The 23,487-nt window shown below is 45.0% G+C and overlaps 1 protein-coding gene across 1 annotated transcript in view; it reads right to left on the bottom strand.

Annotated features, from left to right (window-relative positions):
- Positions 1-23,487, bottom strand: part of LOC126419453 (odorant receptor Or2-like) — a 113,776-nt gene that overhangs the window by 56,033 nt on the left and 34,256 nt on the right. The window contains exon 4 of the mRNA XM_050086641.1: positions 7,086-7,467. Coding sequence (XP_049942598.1) covers positions 7,086-7,467 — 382 coding nt within the window. The remainder of the gene's footprint in view (positions 1-7,085; positions 7,468-23,487) is intronic.

Below are 23,487 nucleotides of genomic sequence, written 5' to 3'. Positions count from 1 at the left end.
AGAACATCGCCCTTGTATAGACCCTCTATACACTCCTTCCACCTTTCTGTTTTCCCTTCTTTGCTTGGAACTGGGTTTCCATCTGAGCTCTTGATATTAATACAATGGTTCTCTTTTCTCCAAAGTTCCCTTTAATTTTACTGTAGGCAGTATGTATCTTACCCCTAGTGAGATAAGCCTCTACATTCTTAAATTTGTCCTCTAGCCATCCCTGCTTAGCCATTTTGCACTTCCTGACGATCTGATTTTTGAGACGTTTATGTTCCTTTTTGTCTGCTTCATTACGGCATTGGAATTAATCAGTGATGCGAGTTGATAGCTTGTATCGGACTGAGAACCGAACACGGATGCTCCGCTTCTCTTGAACGGTTGCCTTAATCGTCTCCGCCATTCAGACACGCTTGCCGACCAACCCAAATAGCCAACTCGTCGTACGCCAATCAGTGTCCCCGTTCATGTATCCTCTCTCGCTGAGCGACCTGTATTCCTGCGAGAGGAAACGAAAGCTGATGTGCATGCGCACTGAAGGAAGCATGTCTGGCTATCAAACTTGTAGAAATGTTACATACTGCATAATGTGCAGGTTGCAACAAACACTCACAGACAGGAGATGGCAGCACTAGCAGTGGAGGTTATACGAAGCGCGTCGGGGTCTCGCGGAAAACCGTGCAGCCCCTGTAATGCGGAAACGGAGCGATTTTTTGATGTCCCACAGGGGATACTCATTGGATCTCGGGTATTTCCGAAACGTCTAAGTTTGTAAATTATTCGCGTGCCACCGCGGCTAAAGTATACCGTGCATGGCAAAATGTCACTATCTAAAAGCGGCGCCGAGGTAACTGTGGTGCACCACAGGTCATAGATGACGACAGCTGCGGAGGTGTGTACGTGTCAACGGAGGTGCAGCTGTTGAGCTACTGACCGCCCAGATAAACCAGTAGGCTAGTAACTGTGATGTAGTCAGTCATACTACCACAAAGCCGCCTGAGAGATCGATCCGCCGGATGCGAGTCTCTCGATAATCGGAACAGAAACGGCTGTGCTAGTCAAAGAGTACACTGCCAGTCGCAGTACTTATACTCACCGCGAGGCGCCGCTAGGCCACTTCATGTGTAGCAAGAGTGTTGTGCAGTTGTGCCAGTCTACAGTTCGTAGCCGCGCTCAGTGGTCAGCCAGTGCCGATGTTAGTCATCGTCTGCAGCTCAGTCATTGCCGCCATCAAGTCTTTGTAACCCAGTTCCAAGTTATTCCTCAAATTCACCGGATTCGACATTCAAGATTACGAGAGATTAAATCGTCACTGCCTGATTTGTGACTTGTAAATTACGTCATTCTACAGACGCTTAGTCTAGTCGCGTCTTCTATAATTGTCAACCAATAGATCATGGACTACAACAAAGTTAAGTAAGAAATACTTTCTCATTTTGTACGCGTGCTAATTAATTGTGTTTTCCTGTTGTAGCTACCAAGCAGTCTTGGCATAGTAGAACCCACATTTCCACCTCCTTGGCTACCTCATATTTGCTACCTCGTGTTGATGGACATGGTTATGGTGGAAGATCGAGAGCCATCAGTGACAGTGTCTGCTCAACGACCGTTCTGCGAACGTTGCTGCATACGGACCTCCGCAGCAGGTGTCTGGTTCACGCATCCATGCTTTCAAACGAAACTCATCGGCGACTAAGGGTGGAATTTGCACACCGAAACCGCAAATCGACGTCCACTGAGTGGCGACAAGTGAGCTTTTCAGATGGACCACGTTTCATGCTCCATCGGACAGGTGGCCCTTGGCGTATACGACGTGACACGTCTGAAAGCAAACACACTGCAATAACCGCGAGAAGTGTTCAGGCCGGAGGAGGGAGCTTTATGGTCTGGGGAAAGTGTCCGTGGCATTCCGTGGGGATCTGGAGTGCAAAGAGGATCAATACAAGTATGCATCTACCATTGGAAAGCGTGTCCACCCCTAGTAGCATGCAGTTAGTTTTTCCTCGGCACAATGGCACCTACCAATAAGTCAATACAATCTGTCACGCAGCTCGCAGTGTAGGTGAAGAACACCAAGATGAGATTACCGTACTTTCCAGGTCACAAACACCGCAAATTTCAACCCAATCGAGAATCTGTGGGACCTCCTCGATCGGGTTGTTCGAGCGGTGGACTCTCTACCTAGAAACCTAATGCAGCTGGCCACGGCACTGAAGTGGGCGTGGCTCCGCATGCCTGTCGGTACCTTCCAGAGCGTCAGTGACTTTCTTCCTGCAGGTCTCACAGCAGCCGGCACTGCAGAAGGTGGTTGTTCAGGCTTTTGACAAATTGTCACATTCGTGTCACTGGAGAGTGTCCGACAGACAACTTAACACCGACTTACTTTGTATCAAGGATTCGGTTATATGCTCTGTTACATAAAGTTACTCGCAGGTACGTCTACAACACGTTGCACATTTGGATTTGAAAAAACTTTTATGTACTGAACACATAAAATTCGTGCCACATTACACAGGGTGGTCGGAAACTCCCGTTACAAACATCCAGGACATGTAGAGGGTAGTGAGTACATAACATTTTGAATAGGAACTCATGTCCGGAAACGTATCGTTTCCGTTCTACGACAGTTTCAATGCAGATGATAATCTCATCCACAACCACTTGAGGAATGTACTTAGGCGTGACCCAGCACAATTTGAAAAGAATACTGACTCGTTCCGTTATTACTTACGCATTTGCATTACAACTTAAACCTTATGGTTTACATTAGTCGACAACAACAAGAACCCAGCATCTCCCGCACCAGCCGCAACCTACCGATGCATTACAACAGCGGCTCGATGTGGCGAGCACCAACGTTGATACACACGTCCGAAGCATGTTCTGGTACACTCTCTCCATCTCACCTGGTGTCTCTTCAGTGTCTTGTGCAGCGGCCAGAACTCGTGCCAGCAGATCTTCCTCTGTCTCTACAGGTGTCTCATAAATTAGGCTCTTCATACGACCCCACAGGAAGTAGTCCATAGGGGCTAAATCCGGCGATTATGGCGGCCACGCGGTTGGACCAACTCTCACCATACCGTCTGTTGAGATGTCTCCGGACAGCCAGTGAAAAGTGGGGTGATGCTCCATCATGTTGAAACCACATTTCCTGACGGACATTCAATGGCACAGCTTCCAAGGGCGGGTCCATTAAGTGTAGTAGGAAAACTAAGTATGCGTGACCCGTGAGCTTGGATGGAAGGAGGTATGGTCCAATCACATGGCGGTCCAGAATACCTGCCCTCACGTTAATTCCAAACCTGTCTTTGAAATCCCTGAACATGCGTCGCATGAGGGTTTTCGTCCGCCCAGACATGGCTACTTCGAGCATTCTGTACACAATCCCTTGTGAACCTACATTGATCTGTGAAGAGAACTCGACGTGGAAACAGGGGCGCATCGATGCAACGGTGCAGGAACCATTTGCAGAAGGCGACGCGTTAAGGAAAGTCTGCTGGACCCATAGAGTGTACCCTTTGTAAGTGGTACGGATGTAATTGTTGCTCATGTGGGACGTCCAAGACGGTACTGTGACTAACAGCCACTGCACGTGCAGTTGTTCGCGAACTCGTTGACGGGCTATCTTCAATGCGACGCAGGACACCTTCTTCAAATTCGGGGGTGCGGCGTCGCCGTGGGGCACCACAGTTATGCCTCCTCACGGTGAAGGTACCCGTTTCTCGTAGCCGTTGTGTAAATTGGGCAAGCAAGTTTGTGCGATGGAGTGTGACGGTGTGGAATACGTTCGTGATACAGCCGACTAGCAACTCTTCCGTTACCTCCAGCTTCGCCATACACAGGGAGCATGTCTGTGTATTCCGCAAACGTGTACCGCACCACGTTTCCTCTATCGGTGATGCACAGGTATTGACTCTGCCTCACAGCGAAGCGGACAATAAGTGAAATCTGGGGATCGTTTGACGTAGTACACGTCATCGTGTCTACCATTTTGCGTACCAGGACAGGGAACTCTGAGACGTTTCTCTTGCCCTAAGCAGACGTTGACGAGCTACACATCTGAACTGAAACTGTCGTAGAACGGAAACGATATGATTCCGGACATTGGCTCCTATTCAAAATGTTCTGTACTCACTACCCTCTACACGTCCTAGAAGTTTGTAACGGGAATTTCCGACCACCCTGTATAAGAATAAGCCGCTAGAAGACGTGGACTGTTAAACTGACTGAGTCATACGTATCAGAATGAAATATAATAATATGTACTGAAGCATGTGTACCCTGGTTTTGTAATTTGTATAGTGCTTACGTCGTTATCATCGTCGCACGTTGTTCTGTATGGAAACGAAGGAGTATCTTTCACACTCTCATGTGTATTTTGTGCTCAAGAATGCTTGTACCTTAACATAAGAAATGTATTCTAGTAAAGAGTAATGAATGTAAGTACCGAGAATGATTATTTCTTTCGTATATTATGGATTTTAATCAGCATGTAAATGCATGGAAAAGGAACAAAATTTAAAGTCATTACACCATTCTAAGGTCAGATTAAAAATTATCGAAATACTACTATTTACATGCTGGGTATAATTAGACTGTGAAATGACGTCATCGCCAAGGTCTATTGAACTGGGTGTCCCATACAAGTGCAAAATCACCGAAATATGTGGCAGACGGGTAGCAAATATGTTTTCCAGCCATCAAACAGTTGAGCCGCAGAATGAACATCAAATACAATAGTTACATGAGCAGTGTACATGGTTTGAAAATTTACTACGCAAGTTACTGGTTGACCGATGATCAAAGATGAACAGCGTAGATTGTAAGTCTATGCTGCGTAATCCATGATTACAGAAAGGCTATGGGTACATAAAATCACACATCTTTGAAAGAACCGTCTAATCTGTGACAGCATCTGTAAATACTTCTTTACACGTATGGAAACGTTTTCATATGTATTGGATTAGAAATGGGACGCGGACAGAAAAGGTGAGACAAGTGAGAAAGACATAATGCTGATTTTACTATTAACAGTTTTGGCTTGTCAGATGACAGCGTGGATGTCATACCGCCGCAGACACGGTGTACAGCGCCAGATTTACACCTGGTGGCCAAAATTGGAACTAATTTTTGTCAACGTAAACCGTATCCCCATAGAAATATTTGCATGTCTACCGTACAGCCCACAATGGACTTCCATGAGTAGCTGCACTTTATTTATAACCATCCAGTATTTCCTTTCCTTTGGCATTTGTTTCGTGTATCTCGTGGATCCCACAAGCACGTATGATAGCTATATTCTTCTATCAGCAACATTAAATTGTCTTCGGACTACTCCGTCGCTATCGCAACAACAACAAAAGTAGATAACATAGCTGACGAAAGCTTTCTGTTTTCCTAGCTCAGAGGCGGCTACCATGAACTCCGCTAAAAGACCGACAACGAGCGGAACGCGAGCGAACACAAGCGAAGAAATCTCTTTCGCTGTTGCACGTTCGTTTCGGTGCAAAGGAGACGTTTGCACTCGATTAGTTGCGCGCTTTAAATAACGTAAACGGACACTTAACGCGACTTAGCCTATATGGAAAATACACTCCTGGAAATGGAAAAAAGAACACATTGACACCGGTGTGTCAGACCCACCATACTTGCTCCGGACACTGCGAGAGGGCTGTACAAGCAATGATCACACGCACGGCACAGCGGACACACCAGGAACCGCGGTGTTGGCCGTCGAATGGCGCTAGCTGCGCAGCATTTGTGCACCGCTGCCGTCAGTGTCAGCCAGATTGCCGTGGCATACGGAGCTCCATCGCAGTCTTTAACACTGGTAGCATGCCGCGACAGCGTGGACGTGAACCGTATGTGCAGTTGACGGACTTTGAGCGAGGGCGTATAGTGGGCATGCGGGAGGCCGGGTGGACGTACCGCCGAATTGCTCAACACGTGGGGCGTGAGGTCTCCACAGTACATCGATGTTGTCACCAGTGGTCGGCGGAAGGTGCACGTGCCCGTCGACCTGGGACCGGACCGCAGCGACGCACGGATGCACGCCAAGACCGTAGGATCCTACGCAGTGCCGTAGGGGACCGCACCGCCACTTCCCAGCAAATTAGGGACACTGTTGCTCCTGGGGTATCGGCGAGGACCATTCGCAACCGTCTCCATGAAGCTGGGCTACGGTCCCGCACACCGTTAGGCCGTCTTCCGCTCACGCCCCAACATCGTGCAGCCCGCCTCCAGTGGTGTCGCGACAGGCGTGAATGGAGGGACGAATGGAGACGTGTCGTCTTCAGCGATGAGAGTCGCTTCTGCCTTGGTGCCAATGATGGTCGTATGCGTGTTTGGCGCCGTGCAGGTGAGCGCCACAATCAGGACTGCATACGACCGAGGCACACAGGGCCAACACCCGGCATCATGGTGTGGGGAGCGATCTCCTACACTGGCCGTGCACCACTGGTGATCGTCGAGGGGACACTGAATAGTGCACGGTACATCCAAACCGTCATCGAACCCATCGTTCTACCATTCCTAGACCGGCAAGGTAACTTGCTGTTCCAACAGGACAATGCACGTCCGCATGTATCCCGTGCCATCCGACGTGCTCTAGAAGGTGTAAGTCAACTACCCTGGCCAGCAAGATCTCCGGATCTGTCCCCCATTGAGCATGTTTGGGACTGGATGAAGCGTCGTCTCACGCGGTCTGCACGTCCAGCACGAACGCTGGTCCAACTGAGGCGCCAGGTGGAAATGGCATGGCAAGCCGTTCCACAGGACTACATCCAGCATCTCTACGATCGTCTCCATGGGAGAATAGCAGCCTGCATTGCTGCGAAAGGTGGATATACACTGTACTAGTGCCGACATTGTGCATGCTCTGTTGCCTGTGTCTATGTGCCTGTGGTTCTGTCAGTGTGATCATGTGATGTATCTGACCCCAGGAATGTGTCAATAAAGTTTCCCCTTCCCGGGACAATGAATTCACGGTGTTCTTATTTCAATTTCCAGGAGTGTAGGTTGTCTCACAAGATATGCGTTATATGGCATCTTAAATTTGTTAACAAGTGTCTGTGTTCAACTGAAGGGCGTTACGGAACTTTATAATTTCCTGGTGGAACCGAATGCATTCGACAAGTCTGTCGCGGCCACTGCGCTTCGCCGGCACGACACTCTCGGCGTCGCCCCGCCAGACTCTGGATGGAAGCTGCCTCCTCTCCGAAGTGTGGCCGCCCTCGCCATCCCCCGGGTGCAGAGCGTTGGTCAGAGCGGCGTTGAGCATGGTCAGCTGCGCCGACAGGTAGATGATGAGCGTCACGTAGAAGGCATCCTGCACGTCGCACGCCAGGTAGATGAGCATCAGCCAGTAGCACATGAGCACGTACGTCAGCTGGTAGTAGGGCGTCTGCTCCGGCTGCCCGTTGTACCACCACATCAGCATCGGCAGGTTGCGGCCCATGTGCGGCCTCATGGTCACGTTACCTGTACACAGCAGTACTGCAGAGTAAACCCCGTGTTGAACAATGAACCAATCTGTGAGCTATAGTCTACACTGCAAGTGATCAATATACCAGTGACTAGACTGGATTGGTCAGCTAACACGTTATGTATACGGTTCCTATACAGTCTCAACAATAGTACACTCATTCGTTCGTCATGAAACACAGGCCTAAATCCGTGTCTCTACACGTAAAGAAAGCGACTCTACGTGGCCGCCTTTGGTGCGACGTCACCGAAGTTGGATGTGGGAACATTCAAATTTCTGTGGTGTCACTCGCCTTTACTTTGTTAAGCCACTTTCTGTTACCCACCGTCGCCAGCCTCATTCGACTGACATCTCGTGGCTGAATTCCGAAGTATTATCTCTCTATTATGGTTTTCGTGTTAGTAAAACACATGTCCAGCAAATTTGAGAACGGAAGTAACAAAGTTTCTGATAGCTGTTGATTCGTGAGTGGCTCCTGTTCGTGCCATCTATTACTTAACACCCTGTTTTGACCGTTCTGCCACCTCCTTATGTTAATTTCTATTACTGGTGTCACTAAGTTGTTGCCTTGCCTGGCCGTGAGCGGAAGCAGCAGCACTTATCGATATAAGCCCTGCCGTATTACCTTTTCTGGACTGCTATTACGTCCCGGTCGTCGTGTGTCGGCGAGGGGGATGGAACGTGCCAGCAGTTAGTTCGGACCTAGTAGTGTTTGTGTTGGCACGCGGCACAAGTTTAGTCGGGGCGCGGCAGCAGTGAGTTCCGGACCGCCATGACTCGCCCGACGGTTGCTGAAACGCATGGCGTCGACTTTGGTTGGTCGTCGGTCGGTCATCTTGCCGGACAACGTGTATATGGTAGGCGATCGCTTATGGGTTGGCAGTGTGTGCCGACTCGTGATCCGTCCCTGTTATTGTACAGTCACTGCCGTTAGCATTGCCTGGTTCTTCGTGCAAGCGTTCGTGAAACTGTTTGTAGTTTGTGTGATTTGACTGACAAGTTATTTTAAATGTTGTCGGCATACTGGCTGTGAGCAGTCGGTCGGTTGGCGTGGATCTTTGAGAAATTCTCGGTGGGGTGTACTTTGGCCGGGACCCGCTGGCGGTCTCTACGCGGTGTCGGAGAGTGTGGCGCTGTTCCCATTGCTACGAGGTCCGCCGACCCTGGACACGGAAGTTGAGTTCTGATATAACCTACCAGCAAGTCAAAGCTGTTCACATTGTGTCGTTTTGAGTTCGTTGTCGGCTGCTGAGATATTCCCGCGAGCAACAACGTGGTTTTCAATTTGGAAAATTCTAGCCACCCTCCGGTGGAGTTTCACTGTATTTGGTTATTTGAATTGAAGTGCACCAGCGGAATCTTCTGCCTTGTGGCCGTTAACGTTCCGGTTACCTGCCTTGGGCGTTGACGTAAATTTCAGGCAGTGTAGTTTCCTCATCGTGTGGTTGTTGTCCAGCACTGTGTGTAGTTTGACAGCTCCGTATATGATTGGTTGTGGTCGTCAATATCTTCTACCTTGTTCCGTTGAACTCCATGTTGTGCTCTGGTCGGGTGAAGTGGAAGTTATCTTGTCAGTGGGTTCGCTGACTGTCGGTCGGTTGGGTTGTCGTCGGATCGTGAATGGTTGGCCCGACTGCCTCTCTCACCTAAACGAGCTTTAGTGTTTGAATTACAGGCTGACCTTAGAACATCTGGGCGCCCTGTGTGTGTACTGCCTTATTTTTCTTTCATTGGTTCTTGTTGTTGGTACTTGTACGCTTCTAGCCGGTTTTGTGTTTTAAATCAGAGTTGTTTTACTCTTAAGGCCTTCAGCCTAGTTTAAAGTACTGTTTCACTTAAGCCCTTTTGCATTTAAAAAAAATTAATTTTTAAGTCTTCAGCCTTTAGCCGATTTGAATTTAACTTGTTTACTTTAACCTATAGAATTTTTATGTCTTCGGCCTTCAACCGGTTTGAGTTTCAGTTGTTTGTTCTTAAGGCCTTCAGCCCAAATGAAAGAACTGTTTCACGTAAGGACTTTGGTATTTTTTTTTTTTTAATAATGTTTTGGTGTTTTAAGTGTTCGGCCTTCAGCCGATTTGAATTCAACTTGTTTACTTCAGCCTAACTAAAGAACTGGTATAAGATAAGGCTTGCCTTACAAATACCTGATTATGCTTGCGTTTTAAGTTATTGGTCTTCAGCCGTTTTTAAATTAAAGTAGCTTTCAGCCGGTAATTAAGTCCCAAAGATGAAAGCTGTGGGTTTAAAAAAAATTGTTGGGCTCTTGTAATGTTTGATCAAATAACAAAGTTGTATGTTCGAGTGTAACTGACAGCCCCTTATTTTGGCCTCTTTCCACAACTGAATCTATCTGTCCTGTCCTGCGGGTTAAGCAGGGCGTTTCAGCTCTATAACTTCAGATTGACTGTAGCTTTCAATAAAGAAGCGTGAATATGCAAAACCCGACTATTTTACACCGTCTTTTGTGCACTTGCACAATGCGTTAACTCCCAACTTCAACATTTACAGTACCTGTGACATCTTATTTAATTAGCTTCTAACGTGGACTATGTAGTGTCATATATGCTAACTATGAAATACATATATGCTTTGCTATCACGTGACTTCACAACCGTCTGAAGTGTGAGATGAAAATATATCAATAGAAACATATTAATACTGTGATACGTGGTGAATTTCTGCTTTTGTTTTTCTGTATAAACATGTCTTGTAATTAAAATCATAATTATAATCATTTACTGAAGAGGTCAAACGGAAACGAACTCTATATGAAGATATGCCCGAAAAAACGGGCAAACCTTCAAATGTAAAAACTTAGAGATAAGAGTTGCCATCTGTTGCTGGGTACGGGAACTACCAAATTTGACATTGGTCTCACCTCTAAATATCATATTGGAATATTTAGGTTCAAAAATGGATGTAGGCACTATGGGAATTAACATCTGAGGTCATCAGTCCCCCAGACTTAGAACTACTGAAATCTAACTAACCTAAGGACATCACACACATCCATGCCCGAGGCAGGATTCGAACCTGCAACCGTAGCAGCAGTGCGGTTCCGGACTAAAGCGCCTAGAACCGTTCCGTCACAGCTGCCGGCAGGAATATTTAGGGGTGAGACCAATGTCAGTTTTGATAGTTCCCATACCCAGCGATAGATGGCAACATATATCTAAGCTTTTACATTTGAAGGTTAGCCGGTTTTTCTGCGCATGGTTTCATATATCTTTTGCTGTAAAACTAATGAAGCTGTACTTGAATTATTCTCGCCTTGCTATGGCATCGTTTTTCGTCTGGCTCTTGTAGAGTAAACACGTGTGTTTCTAGTACCATAAATTCAGGTAAATATATTTTTTGAAATGTGTAAGTGGAATTTAGTAGCAAACCTGATCATGTCCCACGATAATAAGCATAACTTGGTATGAATATCTGCATCATTCTTTTCGAGGCCGTAAAGAAAGGATTGGCGATGAACTGTTTGAGGGTAGAACCGTCAAACACATTACGTGTTCTCTTGTTGCCTATCTTTGAGCAGGCCTATCCTGAAATCGAACGTCTATCATTCCCTTTAGTTCTTTACTTATATTTTTATGTAAGAATCATGTTAGGTCAATTATCTTCGAACAATGACGTCGGCAGTCGCTTCAATGGTTTTGATTAATATCGTCTCTCATAAAATTAATAGGCAGTAACCTGATAATTACCTGAATATGTAACTTACATCTTTGAACACTAATCATTAATTTCATTTATCTATACTTTTTGCTCAGGTTTGTCGTTTTTGAACGTTTCGCTCACCCATCGCATAACTGAATTAACAGTCAATATTTTTCGGTATTTTTATTTGCCGTGACGCACTGGGAAAGGTTTTCATAACAGTAACATCTCAGACCTTTCTCTTGTACTATAAATTTTAGAAGGAAACGCTTCAACTAGTCACTGGATTTCACCTGAGTGACAGATCTGTCAGGCACTTTTCAACCCTTTTAAAGCTGCCAAATTCTAATTTTGGTGATACGGTTGTAGAAACGTGTAGGCGCCCTCCGTCGATCTGCTGTCGTCGGCTTCTCTGACGTACGATGTTAAAGTTACCTACTATATATGCCCGACTTGTAGTTGTATCGGTACATCAGATGGAGCGGCCACAAACGTCTTCACTGTAACGGCGACTACATTTCGGGTTTTAATGATAATTAATGTAACTTTTGCTCAGTCGATCACCCTTCATTTGTTGTTGCGTTACCGAAGACAAGATAGTTAATAGCGTCTTTGGTTGTTAATTATTATTCACCAATACACACGTAATTATGGAAATAACTTCAGTTTCTTATTAACAACATTCAATAATAATTAAATGATCATGAATGATTGCGTATTGTACAGAAGGAAAAGGAGGGTTGGTCCTACGATTACTCTCAGCAATTGCGGCAACTAAAATGGCCGTCATTTTTGTAGTTAGTCACTCATATACAGGGTGAGTCACCTAACGTTACCGCTGGATATATTTCGTAAACCACATCAAATACTGACGAACCTATTCCACAGACCGAACGTGAGGAGAGGGGCTAGTGTAATTGTTTAGTACAAACCATACAAAAATGCACGGAAGTATGTTTTTAAACACAAACCTACGTTTTTTTAAATGGAACCACGTTAGTTTTGTTAGCACATCTGAACATATAAACAAATACGTAATCAGTGCCGTTTGTTGCATTGTAAAATGTTAATTACATCCGGAGATATTGTAACCTAAAGTTGACGCTTGAAACATTGTCCTCACTTCATTGCAGGGGCCCAAACAGCTGCAACATACATCGCGTTTCTACAGAATGATCTGCCAACGTTGCTCGAAAATGTCCCACTGGAAACGCGTCGACTTATGTGGTATCAGCATGATGGTGCACCTGCACATTCCTGAAAACGCGTCGACGTATGTGGTATCAGCATAATGGTGCACCTCCACATTCCGCAATTAACACTAGGCTGACCCTTGACAGGATGTTCGACTGGCGTTTCATAGGACATGGAGGACGCATAAATTGGCCAGCCCGTTCTCCTGATCTTACACCTCTGGACTTCTTTCTGTGGGGTAGGTTAAAGGAGAATGTGTACAGTGATGTGCCTACAACCCCAGAGGATATGAAACAACGTATTGTGGCAGCCTGCGGCGACATTACACCAGATGTACTGCGGCGTGTACGACATTCATTACGCCAGAGATTGCAATTGTGTGCAGCAAATGATGGCCACCACATTGAACATTTATTGGCCTGATATGTCGGGACACACTCTATTCCACTCCGTAATTGAAAACGGAAACCACGTGTGTACGTGTACCTCATCACTCATGGTAATGTACATGTGCGTCAGTGAAAAAGACCAATAAAAAGGTGTTAGCATGTGGACGTAATGTACTGTTCCAGTCTCTTCTGCACCTAAGGTCCATCACCGTTCCCTTTGGATCCCTACGTAATTCGGTGCTCTCCGATACACACGATCGAACAGCGTAGGAGTGGTACTCAAGCGTCAACTTTAGGTTACAATATCTCCGGATGTAGTTAACATTTTACAATGCAACAAACGGCACTGATTACGTATTTGTTTATATGTTCAGATGTGCTAACAAAACTAACGGGGTTCCATTTAAAAATACGTAGGTTTTTGTTAAAAACATACTTCCGTGCATTTTTTCATGATTTGTAGTAACCAATTACACTGGCCCCTCTCCTCACGTTCGGTCTGTGGAATCGATTCGTCAGTATTCGATATGGTTTACGAAATATATCCAGCGGTAATGTTAGGTGACTCACCCTGTATATTGTAGCAAGGACTATGGTCCATTACTACACTTCGATACAGAGTTTCAAACTTCGTGCACTGTTATTTTCACAAAAACTAAGTGTCCAGTCCAGTCCTTATACTAAATTTATCGTGCCTTCGTGTAGTCCACAGATCCTATTATCAGTTATTCGGTAAAAGAATTTAATATTGAGTGCTACTTTTTCTCGCACGCACAATTCCTCAGATATTCTTAGTCTGTGTGACCTTACTGCAAAAGTCTGTCCCATATAAATTAACTAAACTCATTTTTCTTGCAGTTTAACAAAACTGCCCTGATCCCTTCCGTAGCATACCACACGGAAATGCCCGCTATACCGCACGCCGCAGTTACGTGGACTTATTCAGAACGCAGAAAACAAGACAAGAGAACTAACAATACCAAATGGCTCTGAGCACTATGGGACTTAACTGCTATGGTCATCAGTTCCCTAGAACTTAGAACTACTTAAACCTAACCAACCGAAGGACATCACACACATCCACGCCCGAGGCAGGATTCGAACCTGCGACCGTAGCGGTCACGCGGTTCCAGACTGTAGCGCCTAGAACCACACGGTCACTCCGGCCGGCGAACTAACAATATCCGCGCATGGTTTATATAGTAGGTTTTAGAAACAAAAGTAGCCGCGTTGAACCCTCTTAGATTCCCCTGAGGCGCTATTTTGCTGCGGGCGTTACTCTGATGAGAGATTATGCATCGATAATTTTAAATAAAACTTTTTCAATGCTATTATACACATTAAAAAGAGTTATGCATCACCCCTGTTCCCAAATCTCCTGAAGATTAGACAGAGGGGGTACGACAGCCGATCAGTTCCAGTCACTCCACCAGGAAGGAGGTACACGGCTCGTGCTGTCTGTAGTTCAACCATGCCTAGACGGTCAACACCGCGGTTCGATCGCGTCCGCATTGTTACTTTGTGCCAGGAAGGGCTCTCAACAAGGGAAGTGTCCAGGTGTCTCAGAGTGAACCAAAGCGACGTTGTTCGGACATGGAGGATATACAGAGAGACAGGAACTGTCGATGGCATGCCTCGCTCAGGCCGCCCAGGGGCTACTACTGCAGTGGATGACCGCTGCCGACGGATTATGGCTCGGAGGACAACGCCACCATGTTGAATAATGCTTTTCGTGCAGCCATAGGATGCCGTATTACGACGCAAACTGTGCGCAGTAGCCTGCATGATGTACAACTTCACTCCCGACGTCCATGCTGAGGTCCATCTTTGTAACGACGACACCAAGCAGCGCGGTACAGATGGGCCCAACAACATACCGAATGGACCACTCAGGATTGGCATCACGTTCTCTTGACCGATGAGTGTCGCATATGCCTTCAACCAGACACCGTCGGAGACGTGTTCGGAGGCAATCCGGTCAGGGTGAACGCCTTAGATACACTGTCCAGCGAGTGCAGTAAGGTGGAGGTTCCCTATTGTTTTGGGGTGGCATTATGTGGGGCCGACGTACGCCGCTGGTGGTCATGGAAGTCGCCGTAACGGCTGTACGATACGTGAATGCCATCCTCCGACCGATAATGCAACACTATCGACATCATATTGGTGAGGCATTGGAACCCTATCGAACATGCCTGGGATAGATTGAAAAGGGCTGTTTATCGACGGCGTATCTCACCAACCACTCTGAGGGATCTACGGCGAATCGCCGTTGAGGAGTGGGACAATCTGGACCAACAGTGCCTTGATGAACTTGTGGATAGTATGCCATGACGAATACAGGCATGCATCAGTGCAATAGGACTTGCTACTGGGTATTTATAGGTAACGGTGTATACAGCAATCTGGACCACCACCTCTCAAGGTCTCGCTGTATGGTGGTATAACATGCAATGTGTGGTTTTCATGAGGAATAAAAAGGGTGGAAATGATGTTTATGTTGATCTCTATCCCAATTTTCTGAACAAATTCTGGAACTCTCAGCACCGAGATGATGCAAAACGTTTTTTGATGTGTGTAATTATTACCTCTCCCCTAAATGAAAATAAGCCTCGGTTCAGGTGCTCAGTCCGGAACCGCGCGACTACTACGGTCGCAGGTTCGAATCCTGCCTCGGGCGTGGATGTGTGTGATGTCCATAGGTTAGTTAGGTTTAAGTAGTTCTAAGTTCTAGGGGACTGATGACCACAGATGTTAGGTCCCATGGTGCTCAGAGCCATTTGAACCATTTGAACCAAAATAAGCCTGATAATATTTATCATAATTAAAAGAGCGGTTATAAGCGCGAAAGAGCAACTACAGCTAAATCAAGACCAAGCAAACCTCATGGTACTGACAGACAGGGACCGTCGAGTAATCCAGAAGATGGTTGTAAAAAATCACATGAAACCATTTCAAAGAGTTCTCAAGTGCTCTTAGCAGTCCAGATCCAGATGACACAACGACCGTGAATTGGGAGTTAAAAAGAGTGAGGTATAATTATCTAGCAGCTTCTCATAAGTCACGTGTTTCTGTAGACAATGGTGAACGAGGCACGAGGCGGTGCAAAGAGCGACATCACTGAATAGTGATTGACTGGAAACGAGTGATTTGGAGTAATGAATCACGCTATATGAAGGGCTTCGGCTTGGCCGCAGCCTGGAGAAAGTTACCAGCCAATATATTAAGCGCCAGCAGTAAAGTTCAGAGGAGGTGGAGTTACGGTATGTGTGATCCCCCTATTGCACGTAATAATAATAATAACAATAAAAAACGCTAGATGCAGAGGGATATGATGACATTTTACAGTATTGTGTACAATGTACAGGTGTACAGTAAAAGAACCGTTCGGAGACAATGATTGCGTGTTTCAGCATGACAATGCACCCTGACATAAATCAACATCTGTAGGGCAGCGGATTGTGGACAATAATATTGAGAAATGGGCTGGCTGCCCAGACTCGCGCGACCTGAAGCCAATGAAGCACATTTGATATGAGCTATAACGTCCACTTCCATTCAGACACCGGCGTCTGACGTCACTGTGCTGCCATTCCTCCAGAGGAAGATGACCTCAAGGAAAGTGACCTCAGCAGAATTCAAACCGTAATAAAACCAAAGGGTGAACGCAATCTTTATTACTGTTAACCAAGACGAGTCTGGATATTTCTGATCATATACATTATCAATGCTGGAGACATGACAGGTAATCGCCAGCTGTCAGTTATCGAAGTGTCATTTGTAATTTCATTCGAGTCAGTACTGCGTCTGTAATGTGAATATCGGATTTTTTAATATAGAGTTCGATGCACGTTTCAAAGAGTACACCAAATTTGCATTTTTTAATCGAAATTGGTTCGCAAATAGATTTTCAATTTCGAGAATTACTTCTCTTACATGTTTGATGCCTCTCCCCTTAAGACTCCCCTGTGTTGTTCATGCACGAAATTTGCTTCGAAATGCAACATTTATGCTTTGTTTTCTGTCTATTGCTTTCTTGGCTCAGTTCTGTCAAAACCTGAATGTTGTCCGGATACTATTGAGCCGTGCGTGGCTCGCGTTCATACCGTTTGTTCTTTGGCATTTTGTCACATCGACTGACGTCTTGTTTCTTCCTTACTTATTGGCATAACGAAGTTGCTGGCTTGCCTCCTTGAGTGGCAGCAGCAGCGCTTGTCGACACTAGTACTGTCGTACTACCTTTGGTGTGACTGCTAGTATTTCCGGATGGTGGTGGTGGTGGTGGTGGTGGTGGTGGGTGGTGGTCAGTCGGTTGGGACGGAGCAATATATTAGAAATTGAATTTGTAATGACATACATGACAATCTGATTAGTGGTTGGCTAAGGCAAGTTTTACCGCGAGAATGATCTGGAAGGATCATTCTGATTGATCATTCAGATCAAAAATCAATCAAAATTAAGCGGTTCCCTCATCAGAGAGTTAGATAGGCAGAGAGGATAGGAGCTTCGATATAGTCGCTCGCTAATCTGCTACAGAGTAACACCATGTTAGATGTCTCCGCGAAAATAGTATGTAAAATGAAGAGCTAGTGAGATAATTTCAGATAGAACGTGTCGTGACTAAAGCGGTGTAACTTACGAAAATTTTGAGGAAAGTGTGATGTTTCAGATTTAATTAGCTGAAGTTTTATGAGCTTGTGATCATTTGTCGTAGAGACAATTCCGTGTTCTTTATGGATTACTTTGGCGAGCACTTTTGACATAGAACATCACTGAAACGACCGAATGTTCAACTCGCAAATAGTGGTGGGTCAGTGACTGTTAAATCCCAAAATTAGCCAGGTCGGACTTGCAGAAATTCTGTCTGCTTTTACGTGTTAAATATGTTGGATAAACAGTGAACTTGGAATGATAGAGCATTTGCATTAATAAATACGGACTTTATAGCCATTTCATGTGCTTCCTTATGAATAAAAATACGTTAATAGAATTTTCAAATGCTTAATGCAATGAAACTGCATTCTCCTACCACCCGAAATTTGTCAAAATGAACTTACAGGAACTGATTTGCAACTTGAGTTTCGCGGCCTCAGTGTGGTAGGTATTAGGTAGTGGTTTCATCAACGTTGCTTTACACTGCCTAGCGTGTTCTACTACTGCAGAGTGAAGGGACGTCGGAAGGAAGAAATATAGAGGTAGGTGAACTGTTCGATGAAAGTGACAGAGAGAGAAGGTAAGGGGACAAAAGAACGACAGAACGATCCCGCTCCGCCGCACTATGTCAGGCCAATTAAGATTTCGAAGCGCGAAATTCTGTTGAATCCGCCGTTTTTAGAACTACGACACTACCAGCAGAAAGAAACAAAAGCAGAACTATTGTCATCCTTAGAAGCCACATCCTTAACCCTTTAGCTGAGGTGTCGGCGAAATCATATGTAACCAAATACGATTATTATAAGTTTTAAGTTAAATATTTCTTAACTATTCCGCTTTTGTAAATAGACCCTCTTAGTTGCGCTAAGCTGGCGCTTTCCATAACCTGACGCGACAATTTAGTTAACAAATCTAACGTCCACTTTAGACAGCAATTAGTTTCATGCTCAAAACAGATAAATCCTAAGTTATAACTATTGCAATTTCTTCGAAACTACTAACCGGATTTTTAAGAAAGAAATCACACTGAATTCGCCTGTTTTAGGACTACGGTACTATTGGCAGCTATTATCATAGGTCCATCTGAAAAAGCATAGTTAATACGACATCTTCGTAATTAATATATCAATGAAAAGAGAGATTAGGTTATTTACTGAGGACTTTTTAACAATTCATTTAGTTGAAAATGGAATTCCAAAAAATTAAACGAGAGAAGTGTAATACCCGATGTACAGAGAAGAAGATATACGACAAACAGCAATATCCAACAAATTTTTCCTTGTACGTTACATGCAGGTACATATTACTCTATCACAGTTTATGTTTTTACCTTAGGAGTGCTGTTTCTGAACGGTTACTTTTATCTGCAACAAAGAATGAAATATAACGTGCTTTCTACTTGGTCGGCTGCTAGGAAAAAAATGGATCAAAGTTAGTGGAATACAACCCAAGGTGTAACCCAATCTATTCAGAGCATTAGCTATGAAATCACACAGGTGAAACGAGATTGCCCGGAGCACTAAAAGCAGTTCTCCATCTGTTATGTCTTCGTCATCACGCGTCGTTAAACATTAATCTCCTTCGTCTTTGTCTGCTACTGTTCACTATACAACGTCGTTAATAACATAGCTCCATGAGGCTAGTCCCGGACGTGTGCGGCTATTGTTTACAAAAGGGTTGCAACGCCAGGAAGTTGTAGCGATTTGCACGAAGGCCTGATTTGTCCAGGAACTGGTTGTTGGCTCTCGATATACAAATGTATTGTACTGTGCGTAAATAAAGGAAAATGCTCATCATTGTTTGTTTACATGACTGGCAACGAGCGTGCAGTATCCAAGGAAAGTCAGACGCCAGCCTTGAATTTAGCGGACGTATCCTAAGGAAATGTAATTAATCCACGAAAGAAGTAGTTCGCGAGATCGTTGTTCGATGTTCCTTGTGTACTGCTACATTATCTTGCGTCCTTAAAAGGTATGATACGTACACGAGATAGAGAAGATCGCGGAAAGAGCAGAGTGCTTTGTCACTTACTCGTTTCGCCGACTGGAGAACTTTCAACTTGTATCAAGAGGGACCCGCAGTTACGAAATTAAACGTTTCACTATGAACTAAGTAACATATTACTTTTTCCTGTATGCATATCTCAGCAAATGATCGTGTCGTCAAAAATTCAAACTTATACAGAGACTTAGCAGCGGCTGTTGCTGCTGAGCAATATTCATGAATGCTAGAGGAAGGGGAAATGGTGGTCATATTCCATGTTCACTCCAATACAATAAGGTGGTTTGTGGAGCAAAAACGTAGATGTTCGTGACAGTATCGCATTAAAGTTGACTGTTATTGTCCTCTACAGTCTCCTGAGGTCGTTAGTTATGAAGTGACCACAGCATACTTTTCTGTTAGGAGGAGTCTGATACGGTTGTGTATCACTGGAGTCGACCACTTTCCAGTCTTTTCCATTACTAGTATGATGTAGATAGATAGCTGTAATTTAAAAACAGTCGTAGTTCAACCAGTAAAAGTTGCTTATGAATACTTCTTTATTTGGAAGTGGTTTCAGTGCTCAGATCATTATCAGTCATTTCAGCTTACATGACAGTGTTAAAACTGTGGTGTCAAATAGCACAAAACCCATCATATGTCACTGCTGCCAAGTAGTAAAACACAAAAATAAATTACATTGTCTGTGGCAGCAGTGATATAGAATGGAGTTTATGCTACTTGACGCCACAGTTTTAATATTGCCCTATAAGTTGTTATAAATAGTTCTAAGATACCTAATGTTTATTCGCAATCGGTTGGTATCTTTACGTATACAAGTTTTTATTATCTGCTCTTTGCACTATAGATATGGCGTTTCTTAAATACGAGGTGTTCGGCTCCACTTTCACAAAATACAGGGCGACCAAAGGTCCGTTAACGTTAGAGAAGCAAAACGTGACACACTTGCCTGAAAGATCTCTTGCGCACATGGTTTAGTGAGGATTGCGTGCTTCCATCATGCTTATCCTGCCAGGTCCCCAAATCTCAATCCGTGCCATTATTGCTTGGGGGGTTACCCAAAGTACCGCGATCGTCCGACCTCATTGGGGACGCATAAAGACTACATAAGACGGCAGTTTCTCATCATACCTACTGGTATGCTGTACAGTGCTGTTCACAACATTGTCCCTCGACTGCAGGAACAGTTAATGAATGACGGCAGATATGCTAAGTATGTCTCAAAAAGAACATCATCTTTTCCAAATATCCATTGTTCCGCTAATTATCGCTTTTGTATCATATGAAGCACCATTGTTTGTCATTTTGCACACTTATTTGGTTTCAATAAAACTTCATGTCCTTTCAAGTGTGTAAGTCAGATTTTACCTCTCCACCTACATTATTCCATGAAGTATTGGATTTTTAAATGTTAACGGACTTTTGGGTCACCGTGTACGAGGTGCATTCAAGTTCTAAGGCCTCCCATTTTTTTTCTCCGGACTGGAAAGAGATAGAAACATGCGCATTGTTTTAAAATGAGGCCGCGTTCATTGTCAATACGACCCAGAGATGGCAGCACCGTATGGCAGATGGAATTTTACCGCCAGCGGCGAGAATGAGAACTGTTTTAAATACATAAAATGGCGACGTTTTCCTTACTTCAACAGCGTGCAATCATTCGTTTTCTGAATTTGCGTGGTGTGAAACCAATTGAAATTCATCGACAGTTGAAGGAGACATGTGGTGATGGAGTTATGGATGTGTCGAAAGTGCGTTCGTGGGTGCAACAGTTTAATGAAGGCAGAACATCGTCTGACAACAACCTCGGGCTTGCACAAGCCGGTTTGATGACATGATCGAGAAAGTGGAGAGAATTGTTTTGGGGGATCGCCGAATGACTGTTGAACAGATCGCCTCCAGAGTTGGCATTTCTGTGGGTTCTGTGCACACAATCTTGCACGACGACCTAAAAATGAGAAAAGTGTCATCCAGGTGGGTGCCACGAATGCTGACGGACGACACACGGCTGCCCGTGTGGCATGTTGCCAAGCAATGTTGACGTGCAACAACAGCATGAATGGGACTTTCTTTTCATCGGTTGTGACAATGGATGAGATGTGGATGCCATTTTTCAATCCAGAAACAAAGCGCCAGTTAGCTCAATGGAATCACACAGATTCACCGCCACCAAAAAAATTTCGGGTAACCACCAGTGCTGAAAAAATGATGGTGTCCATGTTCTGGGACAGCGAGGGCGTAATCCTTACCCATTGCGTTCCAAAGGGCACTACGGTAACAGGTGCATCCTTCGAAAATGTTTTGAAGAACAAATTCCTTCCTGCACTGCAACAAGAACGTCCGGGAAGGGCTGCGCGTGTGCTGTTTCACCAAGACAACGCACCCGCACATCGAGTTAACGTTACGCAACAGCTTCTTCGTGATAACAACTCTGAAGTGATTCCTCATGCTCCCTACTCACCTGACCTGGCTCCTAGTGACTTTTGGCTTTTTCCAACAATGAAAGACACTCTCTGTGGCCGCACATTCACCAGCCGTGCTGCTATTGTCTCAGCGATTTTCCAGTGGTCAAAGCAGACTCCTAAAGAAGCCTACGCCGCTGCCATGGAATCATGGCGTCAGCGTTGTGAAAAATGTGTACGTCTGCAGGGCGATTACGTCGAGAAGTAACGCCAGTTTCATCGATTTCGGGTGAGTAGTTAATTAGAAAAAAAATCGGAGGCCTTAGAACTTGAATGCACCTCGTATATGTAGGATCTCCCAGGGTGAGTGGTCACTATTGAGGTATATAACAGGAACGATCATTCGAAGCAAAAAGGCGTAGTAAACATGTGCTCTAAAATGTAAATCATATTCAGTACTGTGAAACAAACGTCATCCACTGCAAGATCTTTGCTTTCCGTACTTTGAGCAGTGGTATATAGTATTGGCCAAAACAAGTAAAACAAAAAGGTCCAGTAAACATGGGCTCTAAAGTGCAAATCTTACGAGCTACCAGCACTTGTTCATCGTTGCTACTGTGAGACGTATAGTATATGATCAAAAATATCCGGCCACCTGGCTCAAAATGACTTACAAGTTCGTGGCGCCCTCCATCGGTAATGCTTGAATTCAATATAGTGTTGGTTGACCCTTAGCCTTGCTGTCAGCTTCCACTCTCGCAGGCATTCGTTCGATCAGGTTCTGGGAGGTTTCTTGGTGAATGGCAGCCTATTCTTCACAGAGTGCTACACTGAGGAGAGGTACCTATATCGGTCAGTGAGGCCTGGCACCAAGTTGGCACTCCAAAGTTTCCCAAAGGTGTTCTATAGGATTCAGGTGAGGACTTGTAACACCGGAAATCCATATTCTCCTATTTCCATCTATTGTAGTATAAATTTTTTTCCTTATTTTGTTACCTGAAGATATGACATTTCTGTGTCTTTATATATAGTAATTGTTTTAATATATATATATGCATTTATGTCGATGTATAATTGGTTTGTTTTGTAAATATTATTTGTACTTTTACGCTGGGTCTGGCCTAGGGAAAACTATGCTATCGAACGACTACATCGATAGGTCGTGTGGAGAACCAAAGTGTTTAGGATCTTCGGTAGTGTTAACGCTGCCACATGGAGCGCGGGCAGAGAGTCTGGCTGGAGTAGGGCGGCGGAGCAGGTTTGTTGTATGACGCTCCCGCGAGTTGCTGCGCTTCCGCGATTTGGCAGCATGTAATTGCGCTCGACTTGCTATGATAGTTTCTGACACGGTGTCGCGGACGGGAAGCATTAGCTGGCGCACATCAGGAGCCCGTTTCGCCTGGTGACCGTGTCGAGAAGAAGGCGCGCCAACATCCAGCTTCTGCAACAGCGACGGCCGACAATGAGTGACTGTCGCCACCTCCTCGACCGACGACTTCAAACCTTCAATCAACCAACAAGGAAGACTGGAAGCACATAAAGTTGTAGAACTGTATGGCAGACCTCAGCTTTTCAAACTGTTTCAAAATTACAGCAACATAGCATGAACCTTTGTTGCTCATTGTCCCAACTGCATTACCAAGCAGGGTCCCTTCCTTTTCCGGAATGAACCCGAGTGTCGTTGAAATTCAAACGCCAGCATTAAAGTAATATCATTCCA

This window comes from Schistocerca serialis, chromosome 9, assembly GCF_023864345.2.
Source record: "Schistocerca serialis cubense isolate TAMUIC-IGC-003099 chromosome 9, iqSchSeri2.2, whole genome shotgun sequence".
Classification (NCBI taxonomy): domain Eukaryota; kingdom Metazoa; phylum Arthropoda; class Insecta; order Orthoptera; family Acrididae; genus Schistocerca; species Schistocerca serialis.
Note: the sequence above shows the minus strand (reverse complement) of the source record. Positions and strands in the feature narration are given on the sequence as shown.